At 41.1% G+C, this 21,451-nt stretch overlaps 1 protein-coding gene across 3 annotated transcripts in view; it reads right to left on the reverse strand.

Moving 5' to 3' along the window:
* Window positions 1-21,451, reverse strand: part of Tafa2 (TAFA chemokine like family member 2) — a 466,913-nt gene that overhangs the window by 355,440 nt on the left and 90,022 nt on the right. For 2 of the 3 annotated variants that reach the window (XM_028869574.2, XM_037196725.1), the window contains exon 1: window positions 18,241-20,471. The exons of the other annotated variant lie outside the window; for it this stretch is intronic. In XM_028869574.2, the coding sequence (XP_028725407.1) occupies window positions 18,241-18,245 (5 nt within the window). In that variant the 5' untranslated portion in view covers window positions 18,246-20,471. Of the gene's footprint in view, window positions 1-18,240; window positions 20,472-21,451 lie in introns of those variants that run through there. 3 annotated transcript variants of the gene reach the window in all.

The raw sequence follows: 21,451 nt of genomic DNA on the forward strand, positions 1-21,451 counted from the left end.
ACCGAGATCTAAATAGGAACAAGTAGGAAAAGAAAAGCCCAAGGCCATGAGTTTTAGGCAAAGAAAATGACAAACACGAACTGCCTGAAGCAAGTACGCGCTCCAAATGCTAAAGGGACAGAAAGAAGACAGAATCTGGGGATACGGGTCGTCTTTCTTCCTTTCCTGTGGCTGGGACAAAACACCATGGCCAAGGCAATAACTAAAAGAAAGTCATTGAATTTGGTTTACGGTATCCCCGGAGGGTTAGAGTCCATGATGGTGAATGAACCAGCACTTGAGGGCTCACATCTGCATACACAACCACAAGGCAGAGAGAAATTCACACTGAGAACAGAACACATGTCCTCCAACCAGGCCACACCTCCCAATCCTTCCCAAACAGTTTTAACAACTGGCCACACCTCCCAATCCTTCCCAAACAGTTTTAACAACTGGCCACACCTCCCAATCCTTCCCAAACAGTTTTAACAACTGGCCACATCTCCCAATCCTTCCCAAACAGTTTTAACAACTAGCAAACAAGTATTCAAATACATGAGCCCATGGGGACCATTCTCACTGAAACCACCACACTGGTGTGGTATGGCCTACAAGAGACAGTAAGTTATTGTAGGCCATGGGAGCAGTGTGGATCTCTTTGAAGGGCAATGTGAAATCCCACAGGATTTTTGAGCAAGGGGTCTAATTTGTAAAAGGCTATTTAGGGCTGTGTTTAGAAGTGAATCATACCAGGGCAAGCATTGAAACAGATCCATTAGAGGCTACTGGAACCACACAGAATAGAGCTGATGGGGGGCAGGAATTGATGATCACAGACAATGAATACATTCAACATATTGAATATGGGCATAGTCAACAAATATAGCTGCTTTAGTTATGGGGAGAGTAACTCATGTTTGGCCTGGGTCAGAACTGATTTCTTTCTTTGTTCCCATGTTTTGTAAAGTTAAGGGTTTTCTTTATTCTCACAGTATCTTAGTTTGGACAATAAATCACATGGTTGCCCTAGCTTTGAGAATTAAAAGGGAAAAAAGAATCAAGGATGATTCCTCATCTTAATCAAGAAAAAAACTGTCTGATGTTGATGTTTCCAAGCCTTACTGTCGCTAAATAGTATTTCCGATGAAGGAAAAGTCATTAGAACTTTGTATTCCAGGGGCTTGAATGGTTCATTATTCCTCTGTTCATGGCTAACTCTACCCGCCCTCCAAGTATATAAGTGTGTGTGTACATATACACCCAAAGCTCTGTAGAAAAATAAATGAAGCAAATTAAATTTGTCAATGAAATAATAGTTGAAGCAACTCTTCAAAAATAAATAAAAGACAAATGAGGAATTCTCGGGAAGTAGCAAGGGGCATTGCAGTAACTCTCGTAGTAGCCACAGTCCAATACTTGGACAGACAACAAAGAAACAGAACTGAATCTTTGATCTAGCAAAGCTGTGGAAGAATAAGCATTTATCCTGGAGCCCAGAGCCTGGGAGGGAGAGTTGACACTACCAACTGAGTAGAGGTAAAAGTTCATGGAAAAACACTAGACAAAGGCTGTTTGGACCAGAGCAAGCAATGAAGATCTTAAAGTTGAATCAAAGCTTCTGGTGATACAAGAAGCCTATCCATTTGTAAATGAAAATTGACTGGGGATGGTCAGTGGCTATGATCTGAGCCAAGAAGTAAGTACACTAACTGTGTTTCAACAGATGAGTTGCTGAACTCACCTGCGACCAATAATTTCTAAGGTATTTTACGACTTGGCTTTGAGACCCATCTCAAATACTATGATTTGCACTATTACCCTAAATAGAAGAATTATAGGAGTGCCCGAGGAGTCTATGCTGATTTTTTTAATTTCAGTAATTGGTTTTGCCAGTTGATGCTTTCTGATCAGCCAAGCAGGATATGAAAAGCAACAGGACTTGACTGAGGTCTAAATTCAGCTATGAGAAAGGGAGGGAGAGAATGTATCCCTTCAGGCCAACTGAATCTATGTTTGTTAACTTGGCCCAATCGTTTAAACAATGTATATTTCATAGAAGTATCTAAATGGTCTTTGAAACTGCAAAGTTAAAGAAAATAATTTCTAGAGCTATTGGACTGAGGGGGGGCTTCAGGTGAAACTGTTTTTCCATGGTTTCAAGATCAACAGATGTTAGTAACACATCCAGCTTTTGTTCATGCAAAAATCATCCATCTTGCCACCATCCTCTGCTTCTTTCCCTTAACAGACTTCTTCCATCGCAGGAATTTCCACAGATTCATCAACCCTCACTCTGGTGCAGCTGGTATTCTAAACCGAGCTGGATAATGTTCCGATGTCATCTTTTGAGAGTGACATGCTTCCTAACTGTCAGTTATCACAAGACTGCCTGAATTGGGGTCCACACATAGCTCCCTTCAGGCCATTGCAATGATTGCTCATTTTACTCCACGTTAGTTTTCCCTTGGTTTCAATTCACATTCAGGGTTTTTCCAACGGATTCAACTCGATGTGATTTTTAAACAGTGTCTAACCTTTAGTCCAGTAGGGTTAAACTCTCAGGGACTTTCTTCAAGAATTTCAATTAATGGACAAAATTGGAAAACTTTTGCTGCAAATAAACGACATGCTATGTAGGAAATGTAGCAAAAATCTCCTGACAGTCATTTACACATCCATAATCTAATAAAAAATTTTCAAACTCCACCACCTATCAAAATTTTACTGCAAAATCAAAGATAATGTGTTTCGACACTGTAAAAATAGAAGCGTGCTTTTATGGTCTGAATAGTGAGGTTTCTAAACAGAACAGTTGGCTTCACTTTGAGCAGTCTGCTGATTTGGAGAGAAAAAGAGCTTGCCCAAGACTGTGAGGTTTTCCTTTGGCAATAGAGGAGTAGTAGCTGGGAATTGAAATGGTCATACCAGGTGTAGTGATGGAGCCCCTGAGTCAGCAGAAGAGACGTCTACTCTTTCTCTTTCCTGAGATCATTTAAGTATTCTCTTTTGATTCTTGTAGACACATGAAAAAAATATTTTTCTGAAGAGTTGATGCCTCCATTCCAGCATTTGTTTCCCAAGGAAAGTATTCCAGGTAGGCGAAGATGAATGAGCAAGTCTATCTTTCGTTTGGATAGCCAGTCTTTTCTAGAAATCTACTACTTGTGTTAGAATTGTTCATAAATCTTTCAGAAGCTTGGACCAAAATGAGATTTCTAATCATTAAAACTGTACAGTTCTGACAACGCTGATTTTTTTTAACATGCACCTACATATTTAGGCCTCTTATCCGTTCGCTTGCCATATTCAAACAACTTAAAGAAAATAATATTTGCAAAAATTACATACCAAAATTAATCAAATGAGTATCATTGAGAGCTTGATACATCCCAAGCAGTTTTCTCAAAACAGGTGTATTATTTTCTTATCTCAGGTGCTAAGACAAAGGCATGCCTTGAAGTCCAAGCCCAAATTCCAGGTTTTTTAAATCCAAGAGGTCCTCTGCAAGTATTTTAGTCCATGGTGATTTATTTTTCTCCAAGCAACCATACAGACTTTATGTTGATATTTTTATTTTAATTCAAGGCGATGAATTCTAATTGGCATTAATGCCATCTTTCAAAAGGTTGGCACCAATTTTGAACACAGTAGGTACATGATATATTAAATATTAAATTGTCAATATTTGCCTTCCTCTTTAACATAGTTTGTATGCTTACATCAGTCCCGAAAATTCATTACATGGTATCTCTCCAGCTACAGGCCTCATTTGGGGTTGTCAGTTTTTGTTTGTTTGGTGTTTGTTTGTTTGTTTGTTCTTTGTGCTGTGTGTAAAGCCTAGAGACTGGCATTCGCTAAGCCAACACTCTACCTCTGAGCTACATCCTGAACCCTGGCCTTATATATTTCATGCAATAAAAAACTTCACTGCAAGAAAGACAGAAAAAAGGGGAAGGGTTATTAAACAACCCCTGAAGCTGATACTGGGTATAGAATGAATCTTAAAAGTTCTTATAAATAAAATCAAACCTGAGCCAGGTATTGGGGTAAACTGGAAGATCAGAGAACCAGAACAAGCCACAGCTTCCTCACCTGGCCGGATCCTCAGCTAGTTTTGTTTCCTCAGCCTGAAGGCCTCTGGAGTCCTCATCCAGAATGGGCCTCAGCTGAACTGCTGCTCAAAAGCCTGAATGCTTAACCAGGCCAAATGCTTAACCAGCCAAATGCTTCTAGTTTGTGGTCCTCAAGCCTTATATACCTTTCTGCTTTCTACTACCACTCCATGGAAATTAAGGCTCGCTTTCTGGGATTAAAGGTGTGAGTCACCATGCTTGGCTGTATCCTTGAACAAATGGATTTCTGCCTCTGGAATGCTAGGATTAAAGGCGTGTGCTACCACTGCCTATCCTCTATGTTTAATATTGTGGCTATTCTGTCTCTGACCCCAGATAAGTTTATTAGCATGCACAATATTTCGGGAAACACAATACCACCACAACTGGGCAGAAAGAAACCCACCACTCTGACGCAGTATTTTAGGTCTTGTGTGGTTATTTTTCATTGTTGACAATTATTCGTGTCACAAACGCCATTGTCTAAAGGTGTTATTTTGACAATTATACCTGGATGGCCCTAGCCTTACCAATTCATTCAATAATTTATCAAACCAAGGGTAAGAGTACAAGCCCAATCACAACAGTGTCACAAGCTATCTTAGCCCAACTCTAGCAATGAGATTTCAAACCTCCTTTCCAAGATCTGCTATTAAGCACTTTTAATGAGTTTCCAAAAACTAGTAACACATTCTAATGACTGTTGACAGAGCATCACATTAAGTGACAGATTGCTTTCAGCTCATCCTCATTTGGTGTGATTCGGAACAATAATACCGCACCCTTTGAACATTTAAAATTCTTTTTTTAAAAGGACAAACGGCGCCCACCTGTTTGTGTCTGTGCCCTTATGTGCTAATGTTCTTTCTTATTAACATGGATACACTGTCTGTGCTTCTAACTACAACCAGCTCCAATCTGTGCCATCCGCTCTCACGCCTATATGGAGCACATATCCAATCCTCTCCATTCTCATATCCGAGGTTGTCCCCCTAGGAATCATTATATAAACACACAATATGCTATGGTTTCTCTTTATTAAAAAAAAAATAACAAAGTTTCTCCATCCCACTCTCACTGAAACTTCCCCTTATGACCTCCTTTGTCTTCACCCTTTTCAGGCATTCTCCTTCAAAGGATCGTGTAAGCTTCCACATTCTAGTTCTCATCTCCCATTTCCCTAGCCAGGCCTTTCCCCACCCCATCAAGCACGCCTAAAAAGGCCACAAATAACTTCCTCTTCTATAAATCCTATGGTCAGCTCTAGGCCTTCATACTACTTGACACAGATAGTCCAAACTTCAAGCACCTTCCTCCCTTAACTTCCTGTCTTCACTGTCTTGGTCTCTCTACTCATTCTGGATCTCTCCCCAATTTGTAAGAGCTCAAATGTCTAGAACAGAACCTGGGACATGGTATTCCTACAATATTGATTGCTTTCACAAAGAATAGACCTCATTAACAAATGCAGTACAATCTATTAAGATAAATTAGGAGATGAACCCAAGGCAAGTAGTACAATTTTCTTATGTAGCTGCCCACAAATGAACAAGGCAGTATAATTTCTTGAGATCATTTAGGAGACACAGCCTTTGTAAATCATATCCCTTAAAAATCTCATGTAATTTTAGACCCATTGTGACAGGCGGGGATACTCACCACTATACTAACGGGGAGGACCGCAGTTTTAGACCCATTGTAATACATGACTAATAATCAGTATTTGTCAAATAATAGCTTCTAGTCAAATTTATCAATGGAGGTTTCATATTTAAATAAAAGCTGTGGTTTGTCAATATTCTATTTGTAATCAAATATGTATAGTATAATTGTGCATATATTATAGATGTTGGACAATTATATTCTTTATGGCTAAAGGAGGTAACTTAGATATTACAGTTTCTCCTCACAGAATATTTATTACTTTCTTCCTCTGACTCATCTGATTTTACCTCTGGTTAGAAGTATAACCACCCACAATATTTCACCTCTAGGAAAATATTATTTGCTTTTATGCAACAGTTTCAGGATCCTGTTGAAAAAACAATAATTGAATGTGTTTACATGGTTTTATTACAAGTCATTCTTGTATAAATTTTCCAGGTAGTATGAATGACAGAATTAAAGTTTTGAGAAGTATAATTATAATAATAAATGTTTAATGGCGAGGTGAAGGAAGAATGAAAATAGATTGTATATCATGATGGTTAACTGTTTTCTTTTACCTGAGAGAATATACATGTTCAAATAAAGTTCAGCTTCTAGCTCCCTATGCATTATAAAAGAAAAGAATCAAGAAGATCCCCTCAGAGGTTCTGTAACTCATAGGTAATAGCCACTAGAATGTGTATATTCAAAGGGGTCTTGGTCCCCTCAAAGTGACTACCTTGCAGGACTGCACCACACCCCAACATTGGCGCCATCTACACAGCACACTTTTGGACATTTGCCTTAAAAAAAAAATAACAGCGAAACTTTCATCAGCCTCTATTTTTCTCCAGAGAGCTACATGTTCATACTTTGTGGATGGAATTTTTTAAAGAGCCAAAATTATTCAGTGTCAAGTTCAATAAATCAGGTGAATGATAAAGTTGAGGAACACCACCTTGAGTCTAAAATGAGATTTAACTGCAAAATAAAAAGGTAGATGTCCTTGTAAAGACCGTCAAGCAGCGCTGGAGGCAGATCCAAGAGAGCAGGGGCTTTAAAGGCGCTATTGAGCAACTGTAGCCGAGTGGGATGCAGCCGCCTCCAGCTGCAACTGCTGGGAAGGCTTTCAATCACTTGGATTATAAATTCAGGAAACTTTATTCTTTAAAAAAAAAAATCCCCTCCAGTGGATAGTTTGTGTCCTTAGGTACCTTAGCCACTATGAGCCAACTTTCTCCATCCTTCTCAGGGTTATGCTTCCAAGCTTTAAAAAGATAAAGAAATATTTAAAATAAAAAAAAACTACATCATTGACTAGGGTAGCTTCTCACTTCATGAAGAAATCATTTCAGAAAGGAATTAACTTACATTTGAAATTTTGAAACGTATGCATAACATAGGAAGGACATAACAAATACAAACCTTAATTTTAATCAGAATGGCAAATTATATTTGTGTACTTGGTGAATATTGAATGCTTATTCTCTTCCAGTCAATGTTCTAATTGCATAATTATGCATATTAAGTCATTCTATCTTTATGTTAAAAAAAAAAACCTTGAAAGATACAATCTATTATTAGCTTCATTTTACAAACAGAGGAGGTGGAATCAGAGAAATTCAGAGACTACCAACACTTACCAAACTTGGTAGGTTCAGAGCTGGAAGAACTCAGTCCAGAACCAGCTCTGAGTTACCATGAGGCCCCGCTCAGAACTCTGGCCATCTGACCCAGACCAATGAGGGAAATTCTTGTCTTAAAGGTAATATTATACTAGTAGATACTGGCAAGCCTGAAGGTCACAGGGAAGGGCCCCTTCCTCATAATCAGAGTCTACCTCTACTGCCTACATCCCTATTAATACACTAATTTTAGAAAAGAGAAAACATCACAAGTCCCCTTCCTTAAAAATTGAGCTATGTGAAACAAAGGAAAAACCCACAGGGCAAAGACATACCCCTCCCTTAAGTGGTAATCTAAATACAGGAAATCTGTACCCCAGAGACTTTGGGAAACGCAGTATGCCGAAACCGGAAATGGGTAGACCACAAGAGCCCTGTAACCACTGCCTCCTCATGCCTCCAGACTGCTTTTCTTCATGATGGTCATTGCCAGTTCACCTATGAGGCTGGCTCATGTTAATCTGTGATAAACTCTGCCTATGTTTTACACTACACTCTACGTCTCATCTGAACTCATTCAGTAGCGGTCAGAATGAGGAGGATGCCAAGAGACGGCCAGAGTTAGATCCTGTTAGCAGTAAAGAAGATATGTAGGAGCAAGAGGAGAAAATAGTTAGACACCAACCATTGGGTTTTGTTTTTATGTTTTGTTTTGTTTTGTTTTGTTTTTGGAGACAAGGTCTCATTTATTATGTAGGCTGTTAGGGTCCTAGAGAAGTCCCACAAAAGCTCATCATCTCCGTATACAGTCAGCAAAAGCATTTTTATTCCAGCATGCTGGGCCTTGCCATCCTACACAAAGGCAAAATGGCAAAGACCCCGCGTGAGGGCTGTGTGGGCTCCTTTTAAGAACAACGAAGGGGTGTTCCTAGAGCAGTTAGGTCACTTTATATGATTGGCTTAAGCAAGTAGCAATCATATCAGTATATTCTAATTGGATAGGGCGAATTAGGGATTGAGGGCTACAGTTTACCGTTTGGGGGCAGGCCTGGACAAGTCCCAGGCTCTGTCCTTGAGCTGCTTTGGAGGCTGGCTGGCCTGGTACATACTGACTATAGAGGCTGGTTCAGTGGCCCAGGCTTGGTGCATCCTATTTCCCTTGTCTCTGTTGTCAGGGGCACCAGTGATGAATTTCTCTTTGCCATGGCTCTTTCTCAGAATTTGCCTGCTCAGTTATTATCAGTAATAACTCTTACCTGGGTTATTAGGATAGGCTGTCATGCTATTTGCCTGGCCCTCTCATAAGCCATCATGGCCTCAAACTCACAGATATCTGCTTGCCTCTGCCTCCCCGGTGCTTGGATCAAAGATATGCACCACCATCCCTAGCCTTAACCAGGACTCTGCACAGTTCAACTCCTCAGATGGACCAGGAAATTCTGTCACAGTGACAGAGATGTTGTACAGACAGAAGTGAGCTTTTAAAAGCTAAACATTTGCCGGGCAGTGGTGGCGCACGCCTTTAATCCCAGCACTCTGGAGGCAGAGCCAGGCGGATCTCTGTGAGTTCCAAGCCATCCTGGTCTACAGAGCAAGATCCAGGACAGGTACCAAAACCACACAGAGAAACCCTGTCTCAAAAAAACAAACAAACAAAAATAGTCAAACATTCATACATCATTGATAATTAAAAGCACCAAAAGTACATAAATGGTATAGAAACAATGAAAAGGCAAAGGATATAGCATCAAAGTACAAAAACATAAAAAAAAAAAAAAACAGTTAAGAAAAGACAGGCATACAGGATGTCCCACGGGATAAGTGGTTCTATTTATAATAAAGAACTGTGTGCACTAGAGAGAGAGCCCAGTGGGTAGGAGCCATGGCCACACAAACATGAGGACCTGACTTCAGATCTCCAGCACCCATAGAAAAACCCATGGAGGTTGTGTGCCCGTAACTTCAACATCATGGGGATGGAGAAGAAGATCAATGGCTCATGATGGCCTGCAGCCACCATCTCCAGGTTCAGTGATAGGCACTGTTTCAAGGGAATTAGATGGAAAATGATAGAGCTGGGCACCTGATGCCTCTCTGGCCTCTGCTCATGTATACTGACTTATGTACCTACACAAACACACACACACACACACACACACACACACATACAATACACACACATAGAACACACACACTAGGAGAGAGAGAGAGAGAGAGAGAGAGAGAGAGAGAGAGAGAGAGAGAGAGAGAGAGAGAACTGTAGACTGAAAGAAACAGAGACTTGAGGGATCCAGGCCAGTACAGTGATTTTTTTTTTAAATGAACCTATCTACCTAAACCAACTTCCTCTAAAAAGCTAGCGTACTGAGTAGTGTTATGATGTAAGTCTGAGATACACTCCCCTGACAGCATTATGGGTTTGAACACAGCCCCCAGATTTGCTATTCTAAGAAGTGGTAACACCCATGAAAAATGGTACCTAAGAGGCACATGCAGGACCCCGGAGATGGGCTTTGAATGCTGCACCCATCTCCAGAGGCCACATCCCTAACCCCTCCCCCAGAAGGACTGAAATCCCCTAAAACCACACCCATAGTAAAAAACCCTTTCTTTCTTATGTTGCTTCTGCAAAGTGTTTTGTCACAGCTAAAAAAAAAAACAAAAAAAAAAAACATTGCAGGTGTGCAGAATCATAATCCACAAGTGCACCTTGACCCTCACTTCTTTTAATCATTCCCAAAAATATTGAACAAACTTTGTTGTTAAATTACTATATCAGAAAAAAAAAAGTCTAGCGTGTGCAACGCAGATTCTGATGTTTTAATAATCGTAACTGGGGGTTACGAATGAAACCACTTCTCTCCACGTCGCTGGTATTGAAGCACAGGTGCCAAAGGCTTTGCCTGTCACTCAGGGGCAGTGTGCAAGCCTGTCGTCTCCGGGCTGCTAAGCTGTATTGATTGTCAGGCCGCCGGAATATCACACTGACTCACTCAGGAGTTGTTGAGCAGCAGGCACATGGACCTGCACATGTCCTCATGGGGCACATGGCTGAAATCACACAGCTCCATGCCCCAGGTTGTAATGATGTCCTGTGAGCTGTGTGCACATACATCTGTCTGTGACTTCGCTCGAAAATATCTCCCGTTTACCGCTCCCTTGCTAATTCTAATCTTTATAGTCAGCTGTCCCAGCTGTTTCTGTCCCAACAATTCTCTTTCCATTTCTTCACTGGTGAATCAACATGCATTTATTGAATAAGAATTACACCCCGAGCACTGTGTTAGGCACCATGAGAACAGAGCAGACATGATCACTTTTCACATGGTTCTGACAGTACAAAAGGGAGCGAGCCATTAAGCAGACACATCTGTCTTTATAACTTGCGGTACCGCGATACTGCTACAGTGAAGGACTGAAGGAACTCATTTGGACTCCGATTTCAGAAGGCTTCCCTGAGGCAAGAATAGTTAAGCCAAGGTCCAAACGGCAAGGAGAGAAATGGGGAGAAAATTTAGAGTGATAATACACGGGCAAAGGCCTGACGCAAGGTGACCTTGACATAGAGGGAAAGAGAAAAAGGGTTATGGATGGATGATGATGGCCCTGGCAGTGATGAGGTTGGGGAAGAAGTAGGAACCTGCGTAAGGCTTGAGGGTCATCCTGAATATCATCACTCATGGTTGGCCAGTGCACATGCCAGAGTCTGCTTGGCTCTATCTTACATGAATGTTCAGTCGGTTGTACAAAAAAGAATTCAAAAAGTGATAAAGAGTTGAAGACAGGAGGCCAGTTACAGGCACATAACTCCTCTCTTTCCTCCATTCATTGACACCCACCTCTCATTTTCATAGAGAAGTTCTGCTTAGCGTCCCTTCTTCCAAGGGCTCCCTCTTTTCTGTTTGATGTCGAAATATCAAACGGCCAACGCGAGACCAGTTCTGGCTCTTCTCAGCTGCAGTCACTAGTATCGGAAACTGCTTTGTCGTGAAAGTTTAAACATGTCGTCCCTCGGGTCTTGGGTGAGAGGTAGTCATCAAGGAGCATTCTGTGGGCCGGACAAAGAATCATACACCTTGGAAAGAACATCCACTCAGACAGCAAAGAGAAGTGACAGCTGGAAACTGAGGGTCACTGATGTCCTGTGACAGCAGCAGCCTGCAGCTGAAGGTCCCTGACTGAACATAACAGTTGTAGATCGGAGGTTGCCACTGCCCAGAGCGTGAAAGTGGAGAGCCAGCCGGGGGTTCTAAATACAAAATAATAGTTGCAGATCTGAGGCAGAAAGGGAAAACTAACAGTCAGAAAGTTAAATTAGAGATCCTGAGGGCCCAGGACACAAAGTTACAGATTGACTGGGAACAGAAAAACAGCCACCACAAGGAGAAAAAGAATAAAAATGATGAACTTTATTAGAACAGACAAACCACTCCAGTCAGGAAGAAAGACCATGAACACCCCTTAAAAAATGCAAACATTGATGTTTTGTGCTTTGAGACTTTGCTGCTGAAGACTAAAACATTCACCACATGTTCAGCTGGATTTCTAGAGTAAGTGAACAAAATCAACCTACCCACCATGGCCTATAAGCTTTTCTAGCTACCGATGATCACATAACCAAAGCCACACAGAGATCTTCTCAGATAGACAAATGAGAAGGGAGAAAATGGATGTTTTGCCTCTCAAGTAGCTAAGCTTGGGCTACACCTGCCATGTTCCCTACAATACTACAAAATACTCCCCAAATAAAGCAGTAGTAACAAAGTTGAAATGTGGGTAAATAGGGAAAGATAGAGAGATTGATTGTAGCCATCACTTAAATATATATATATATATATATATATATATATATATATATATATATATATATACACTCATCACTCTGGTCCTGTATCTCTTTGTCCAGTACTAGAATCTATGCAGTGTTCTTCAAGCTACTCTATCTGGTTACGCTTTGCATCTGGCATTTAAGTTGGAGTTCTCTATCCCTTGCAATGCAAGTATTTCTATCTTTATAAAATAGGCTGACAGGTTTCAAAATCACCTCCGTAATGTAGTGGCCTCATATCAGAATCATCAGACAACTAGAAATTGCACTAAACTATGGGCTCATATTTTGACTCCCTAGCATTCACAATATGACTAAGACTCAGGGACCTATGTATGTTTTGCTGCATTTAGTCCTGGTGGCAGAAATTAATGCCTAATTAGACACCTGTGGGAAGCTTATTAAGTTATATTTACACATTAAATGTTACTTAATAAAGCTAATAAACCATAAGATCACTTGAAGTTCCAAAGCAGATGGCATATTTTACATAAATTTAAGGGAATTAGATAGCTCACACACAAAAATTTTTAACCCAGGATGTGTCATAAAGGCTAGGAAAATTCCATGATAGGAAAGGCCCTTCAAATGTGGTAATGATGATGTGAGGAGTAAAGCCTGGAAAATCACAAAATATAGCAACACTCTACCTAATCAATAGTGTAAGTCTCTAGAACATCCTCCAAATCAATATGATATACAATAATAACAAGAATGCACCTGAGAGTAAAGAAAAAGAAAAGCAGCAGATTGCAACACATCCCAAATCCATTATCTGAAGTGAAGTATATTAAAAGTACATTTAATACAAGCATGCGATCGGTCTTCTTAACTTCAACAGCAGCGGCAATAATAAAGTGTACCTTAAATTGTCGGAACACTCTAGAAACCCCACAAAACTAGGGAACAAATAGTTTTTAGGTCTCAGAACACTCCAGGACTTTCTGACAGTACCTAGATCATTCAAAACTTAAAACTATGTTTTAATTGTGGAGTTCAATGACCAGCTACTGTTGAAGTGGACATTATATGTCTATTTTTCACTCAAAGAAATAACCACGCAATGGTACATTATTGAGAATGGCATGATTTAGATAAATAAGATCCATCAAGCAGCTATTAGAACCTTTTCTGCTGTTGCGTGATATGCTCAAGGAACCTAGGGACAACTTTTAAAGACAAGAGGCAAATGGTACATTGAGAATCAGCAACGAACCAGGCTCTGGCTGGTGTATCCTCAGTACAAAGGAAGTCATCCCAGGCCAACAGGCTGAGAGATATGACCTCCACTTCACAGACCATTATCCTGACAATCAGCATTGAACAACCTGCTTGCACGATTTAAATGTCAGAGATGTATCAGTACTGCAAACAGTCTAGTTAAAGGACGACATCTTTGCCATGTTATGCTGCCTCCCTTAGCTACCACATGTTTCCAGTTAGACTGTGTTTTAGTCAATAAATGCCTTAAAAGTGGAATACATTTGAGTAGATAGCCTTTTAAAAATTGAAAATATTGAATTTTTTTTTTTTTTTTTTTTGGTTTTTGGAGACAGGATTTCTCTGTGTAGCTTTGCGCCTTTCCTGGAACTCACTTTGGAGACCAGGCTGGCCTCGAACTCACAGAGATCCACCTGCCTCTGCCTCCCGAGTGCTGGGATTAAAGGCGTGCGCCACCACCGCCCGGTTGAACATTTTTTTCTTAAAGGCATATTTTTTTTTGTTATCCCTCCAGGTCAAGCTTGTACTGTGTCTGACACAAACTCCATATCAAAATAACTTCACACACACACACACACACACACACACACACACACACACACACCACATACTCACATGAAGCAAGACCTATAAGCTTCACCTTAACAATCTTCACTGGACAGACAATTTAAAAAAAAAAGTTGTTGAATTACTATACACTTATTGAGATGCATTAAAATTCTGAAATAACCCTCAAATTCAGTTCTCTGTACTAACGGCAAGGACTTGGGAACTACTCATTTAGAAACCCCTTGGTTTCTAATGCCCTGGCCTTCAGCATTATACAGCAGTGTGGTTTCAGAAAGAAGGACTGGGAACAACAAAAAATCACCTCCACCAACATGAAGACTGACTGCAATTACACATCTATGCAGTGTGGTGTGGGATTCCTAATAAGTTACCTAACGTCTAAATAGAAGCCGTGGCTTTGGTTTGTGAAGTATTTGCAATCTCTTATACACCTGTGAGCATAATTTGAAAATACTATTTGTTAGAGGTCCTTTTGCGACCTCTCATCCCATCCGTTAATCTTAAATCAACAGTCCACCCCATCTTGCAACAATGAAGGCTGTCCTCTGCGCATCTCCTGAAGGAAGAGCACTGCACTGAGATCTAGGTGCAGACAGCGACTCCGTTCTCAGGACCCAAGCAGCCCTGCCGGCGTGACCTCATCTGTGCTCTTTGCTTCAAAGGGGTCAGTCCCATAGAGCGCAGTGGGAAGGGTGCCTCAAGCAAATGGGCAGCATCTAACCCGCGTGGCCTGAATACAGACACTATTTCATCCCTAGAGGACAGAAACTGAAGCCACTGGGGCTTAGGATGTCTGTGTCGGTAGCAGAAATGTCAGAAAAGGACATCTTAGTCATCGTGACAAGCTTCATCCTATGCTTTCCTATAGAATACTATTCAATCATGACATCTTAAGATGGTAGTTCTCAGACTGTGGGCTGTGACCCCTTTGGAGTTAAACAACCCTTTCACAGGGGTCACATACCAGATCTCCTGCACATCAGATATGTACATTACGATTCAAAACAGTAGCAAAAATCACAGTTATGAGGTAGCAACAAAATAATTTTATAGTTGGGGGTCACCACAACATGAGGAACTAACTATATATTAAAGGGTCAAAACATTAGGAAGGATTTTCCCAGTCCTTCTTTCTGAAACCTCACTGCTGTATAATGCTGAAGGCAAGGACATAAACCAAGGGGTTTCTAAATGAGTAGTTTCCAAGCCCTTGCCATTAGTACAGAGAACTGAATTTGGGGGTTATTTCAGAATTTTAATGCTTCTCAACTGCTTTAAGATAAATATATACAAACAATTCAAGCCAAAAAATTCAAACCCACAAATTCTCTAGATTAGTAGCAAGTTATCCAAATAACAGCTACAATCAGAGTCTGTTTCTCAAGAATGTTTCAAAATAAACAGAACCTGGGAGAAGTATGAGGCTCTGAAAAGATGCCAGATTCTCAAAGATCAGTGCTCTGCAGAGGTTCCTCTCCCCTGACCCATGCCCATCTAAGTCATGCCTGACTAATGCATTTGAGACATGCCATGCAACGGCCAACACCAATTACCAGACTGTCTCCTAAAATGAACTTCCAGGTATAGAGAATTAATCCGTCTCTCATTCAGGATCAAGGCTATAATGAATCTGAACCTTAGATGGAAATAACCGTTAAAGACGTTTAACATTTGCCTCGTGTGTTAACTTTCTGTCACTAAAACAAATACCTTAGATAATCTCTTTATCAAGAGAAAATGCATATTTTGACTTATCGTGTCAGAGGTCCCTATCCATGACTGGTTGAATTGGGGGGGGGAGGTAGAGGACAAAACACATCACAACAGGGCCACGTGGTAAGATACAGCAGCTCACCTATGGTCACGAAATGAAAGAGGTGGGGAGAACAAAGTGTGGAGGAACGACAATTCCCTCGAGGACATGCAACCAGGGTTTGAGGACCTCTCCTTTGGCCCACCCACCTCTAGAAGGTTCTTCTAGCTCCCAATAGCACAAGGCTGGGGACCAACTCTTTACCATAGAGACTTTATGAAGACTGTTACATACAGACAGGCGTAGTCATCATGTATAGCTTGGTTTCCAACTGCCCCTAGACCGAGAGTCGGTGCTTCTGCAAGCCTAAACACAGCTCCGGTCTTAAAGGCAAAGCCCTATAGAATATAATTGTACTCCAAAGTATTTCTATGTGACAAGTGAATTAGGAGATGCTGAGTATGTTTTTTGTAAGAACAATCCGTCAGAAGGTCTATACATTAAAAAGTTCTACGTTGGCACAGTGAAGATAGACCATTCCTGGAGTTGGTGTGAGACCTCTTCTATTTCTTTGATATTTTTTTTCACTAAATATTTATTAAGTACCCATTCTAAGTCTAATCAAGTTTAGTATTAGGCAAAAAAAATATATTGAAATAAATAAGAAAATGTTTCTATCCTCAGTGGAGTGGTTCTCCACTTCCTAATGCTGCGACCCTTTAATACAGTCCCTCATGTTGTCCTGACCCCCAACCATAAAATTGTTTTCACTGCTACTTTATAGCTGTAGTTTTGCTACTGTTGTGAATCGTAATATAAATATCTGATATGCAGACCCTCTGGGGTCATGACCCACAGGTTGAGAGCTACTGCCTTAGTGTGTGAGATAATTTAGTGGGAAAAAGTGCTTTCTGCAGAAGCCTGTCTGAGTTGGATCCCAGAATCAAAAGGAGAGAATTAACTTCCTAAAGTTGTTCTCTGGTGTCCACATACACATCACGTGCACACACACACACACACACACACACACACACACACACACACACGGTAATAATAAAAGTTTATTTTGATTTTAACAAACAAAGAGTCCTCGAGTCACCAGGGAAGAAGGAAAAATCAACTGTAAATGGAGAATGCTAACAAAATAAGGACAAAATACTCAGAGGGATGAGTTCTGTCTGCACATGAAACAGAAAATTAAGGGAAGATTCATAGGGGGAAAAACAGACTGAAGGGTCTTGAAGGGCCAGTTGGAGTTTGCTTGGCTGAGACGTTGAACAAACTACTGTTTGCTTTGTAATTAACTAGAAATGTACGAGTGGAAATGTTTTCAAGTCCTCAGTACACTACCACTCTGTCCTGTCTTGATTATATTTTCTTTGGTTTTAAATTATGTAATCAAAAAATATTCACCAAACTGTTATTTGGACAACAGTGGAATCTCGGCTCAGATAGATGCTACCGCTATTTTTAAACTGTGTTCCCAGGACAATTAAAACATCAGACACAGTATCTTGACTTTCCAACCGTTCATGAGAAGAGTGGGGATTCTTTCCTTCAAAACGTGCAAAGGTCACAATTAAATTAAACACCAACCTTTATTAAAATCAAGTGGATACTTCCCGAGAATGAGATTCCTTCCCCGAGCTGGTGGCAGATGGCAAGTGGTTCATCGAGTTCCACATTGTCGCACCATGGTAACGCAGAAACCATGATGGAACGCAAACTCACTGTTGTAACCTCTGGGCTCTTTCCCAGAAAACTCCAAGAGCTGAACTACATGTTCAACAACATTGTGGAACAGCTCTGAATTATTGCTCTACATTTGGCTGCCCCCAAACCTAGACTAGTCCTTTACCGTATAGCACAAGAGTGTGCCCAGAGTGCCAATTTCTTCTTCAGCTTAATGTAGAATAAATGTCAATAAAATATACACTGAGTGGGGGCGGGGCTAGCAACGCATGTTACTTAAAGCTACTGCATTGGTTACAGTGATTGAAGTTCATAAACTTGACCAAGGATGACTCCGGGGCCGTCCTGAGCACGGCTGCTCTGTTATCGCCTCTGACTTACCAACAGTCTAGACAAACAAGTAAGAAACGTGTGCTTCCCCTAAGTGCGGCTGACACAAGCTTCCTTGATTTCTCTTTCTACCGTTGGCTGCTCTGATGCTCATGTAAACCTCTAGCCTTTTGGCAACAGATATGTGAACTCGGTTCCTCTGATCGGAGCTCCCACTCAGAAAGGTGGTCAGGAGGCATTGTTCCACTCTGCTTTCTCACACTCACTACAGCTTACATACAGCTGAAACCAGAAGTTTAGCACCAGAGGAAATACTGACCAAAGTCCACTTGCTGATCATTCAGTAAAACTGCTTCCCCAGAACGGCTGGCATTCGCCTTGCTAACAGAGACCCTCTCTTATAAACTGTAATGCTTGCTGGATGTCTACCTGGACACTTGCATTTCCGACCTTATCCGAAGGCTGAAGTCACGCACTTACCCCATCCGAACCTAGAGGCAACGATCTCTTTATCGTCCAGTTCCAAATCTTCAAATTAAAACAGCAACAAGAGCGGCACAGAATGGCTATTTACAGACTACATGTTTCTTCATCAACACCAAGGAGCTGGCAAGACAGGGTGCTATATCCTGGTAGGAAATGATACAAGTGATACATGAGCGATGTCTAATGACTCAGTCATTGCTTCAGATTCAGACACAAAGGCAAGGGAACCGAGAGTTGAGGATGAAACTCCATCTCCTCTAACCCTATTGTGACTGTGCACCACGGTACGTATTAATGTAACATCAAGCCCTATTTTTAGACCTCTGCAATTCCAAGAGGCATAAATCATTCCTGTGCCACCAGTCACCTTTGCCTTAGCAATGCCACACTCAACATTTTGCAGGTTCCTGCCACAATGTAATGGGAAGCGAGTGATATTTAAGATGAATACTTAAAGCGTTCATAGATTAAAAGTTAGCCTAAAACAGACTGTCCACTGGACGAGATGGAGTAATAATTCTAAAAAAGTGATACACATCACTTCTCCCCACCAATAATCCCGGCGTCTTCACAATAGCTCTCACAGTTGAATTTGGAAAGCAGGTCTTCTGCAGAAAACAGAAAATGCTAATGACATGGTCTTGCTTTCTGTTTTTTTGTTTTTTCCTCCCTGCTCTGTTTTTGCTTGTTTGTTTTGTGGTGCAGAATACATCTAATCCTTTGTGATTTTAGCCACTGGGCTTCTCTCTGAAATGCACATCTGATTAAAGAAGGCGAGAAACAGAACAACCACAGAACACACCCACCGGTCGAAAGAGAATTAAAAGGGGAATCTTCCACACCTGGGAACCCTCTCCATAGAGGTGATAAAAAAAAAAAAGAAAGAAAGAAAACATTTTTATAACTGACTAAGCATGAAACCAGCATGTAATATAAATACATCCAAGTAACAGCCAGCAGATACAAAAAAACGAATGTTATCTCATATTGCTCTATGCCAGGCAAATACCTGTAATTATGTACAGTTTCAAGATAAGCAATAATAAGTCCCCAAGTAAGAAGCCTGGCTGTACCACTTGTCACACATTTCATCCCAAATGTACCTGGTGACTGGGGTGGCCATTTGCATTAGGTAACCCAGTGGTCCTCAACCTTCCTAATGCCACAGCCCCTCAATACAGTTCTTCACTGTATGATTGTGGTGACCTCCAACCATAAAATTATTTTCATGGCTACTTCATAACTGTCATTTTACTCCTGTTAGGAATACCAGCATAAATATTTCCGGTAGTCTTAGGTGACCCCTGTGTGGCCCCGAGGTAGAGAACCACTGAGCTAACTGGCTTTATTGGGAGCAGAGCCAAGCTTCTCATATCTCAGTGACAGGAAAGGGCCTTGGAATTTGAATAAGCCCTGCCCCTTGGGGTTTCTTGGCTCTGTTTAGATGCCTATGCTCCCAGAGAAACTCGGAGTCTGGGATGCTGTCTCCCTTGAGGCTTATATTTCAAAGGGATGGCTTCCAGACCCTGGAGGAAGACATCCCTAAATCCTAAAGCTGACAAAGGACCCAAAAGGATTAATAAACATTTCAAAGACAGGAGAAAGTACTTACAATTATACGTTCTCTGAGGTAGAGACTAAAAGACTGAGGGAGGAAATGTTGCTTTCTTTGTAACAGGAAGAACTCAGCCTCTTATTTTTAATTTTTATGAGCTTTTTAGTCCACATCGGTCAGTGTGATTATCATAATGCAAACTCTTTTACAGAGGGCATGTGACTACTGCAAGTCCCTAAGAGAGGGGGAAAAAAGCAAAAAGAGCTAACCTAAAATGGTAATGGTTCCTCCACCAACAAATCAGCACAAATTAATATGTCATGCCAAACCACATACATTATGGGCTACAATGATTATTGATAATACAGTTCACCAGGGGAAAAGCAAATTCTTAATAAGCCTTTGTTTTCCTGCCCATGTGACAGGGATGACGATTTCATTTTTAATTTGTTCAGAAGTTAAATGTATAATGATAACCAAAGGGAAACAATTTGCTCCCTTGTATGAGATTATCTATATAATCATTAGCCATTAAAAATGTATTATATTGAGTACAAGGGAGCGTTCTGCACTCGTCTAAATAATGCATGTCACCTGACAAAATGAGAAGCGCACAGCAGAGATCAGCTAAGTGAGTCAACGTACCAAAATTCCAAATAATCCTACGGTTGGGCGCGCCATTGGCTGATGGCGCATTCCAGACACGCCGTTCAAACTCTTTCATGAACTTTCTACCTATATACTGCGGTTTTCCACCAAGAGCTCTGACAAAGCATCATCTAATGTTAGCATTAAGAGGGGTGTGCAATGCCAATCAATAGTCAAATAAAGCAAAACCACCAGAAGTCAGAAGGGATGCTGCAGAGAGGAATGTTTTCAAGCCAGCCCTTTAGAGGGCAACCCCCAAAGGGAGCCATTCAGAGGACGCTGCCGTTAGTAGTGCTCACACTAGGTCTATGAAGGTGTCCCTATTAAATGAAAAGTAGGCATAATATTAGTTCATACTAAATATTGTGATTAAAAATAAAGAAAAGAAGAATGATTTGATGAAAACACATGAGTCCCCAGTGCAGATAGTATTGTTGTACCCCTTCGCGAAACCCCCAGAGACCACCCAAGGCGCCGGTTTCCGATGCAAGCACATAAGGGTCCTTTTATTCAGGTTCAACCTGGGCCACCACACGGCAGATGGAAGGAAATGTGACGGTAGCCACAAGCCCAGGTGTAGAGAGTTTTTATAGGGAAAAGCCACAAGCTGGGAATTGGCAACTTGGGATTGGGTAGAAGGGGCAAGGTGATTTTTTGAAACTATTGGTCTAGACTTTGGGCGCGAAACCACATTTGAAACCATTGGGTTAGACTTTTGGCGGCAAACCACAACCCGATGAACAGGACTATCTGGACTGCTCAGCAGGATAATCTAGATGTCTTCAAGGGCCATAAACTGCAGACAGGATGTCTGCAGGAGGATACTGCTCTGTGTCCATTCCAGTTGTCGTGGCACATTCCTGAGGTCCTTCCTGGAGCTGAGTACAGCAGGTGGTCTGAGATGGTGGCCCTTTCCCTAAGGGAGAGCCTGTAAAGTTAAGTCTAGACCTTCACAGTACCTCAAAAGTTTCTGTTGTCTGGGAAGAGAGAGGCAGAAGGGGA

The sequence above is a fragment of the Peromyscus leucopus genome, chromosome 18, assembly GCF_004664715.2.
Source record: "Peromyscus leucopus breed LL Stock chromosome 18, UCI_PerLeu_2.1, whole genome shotgun sequence".
NCBI classification, from domain to species: Eukaryota; Metazoa; Chordata; class Mammalia; order Rodentia; family Cricetidae; genus Peromyscus; species Peromyscus leucopus.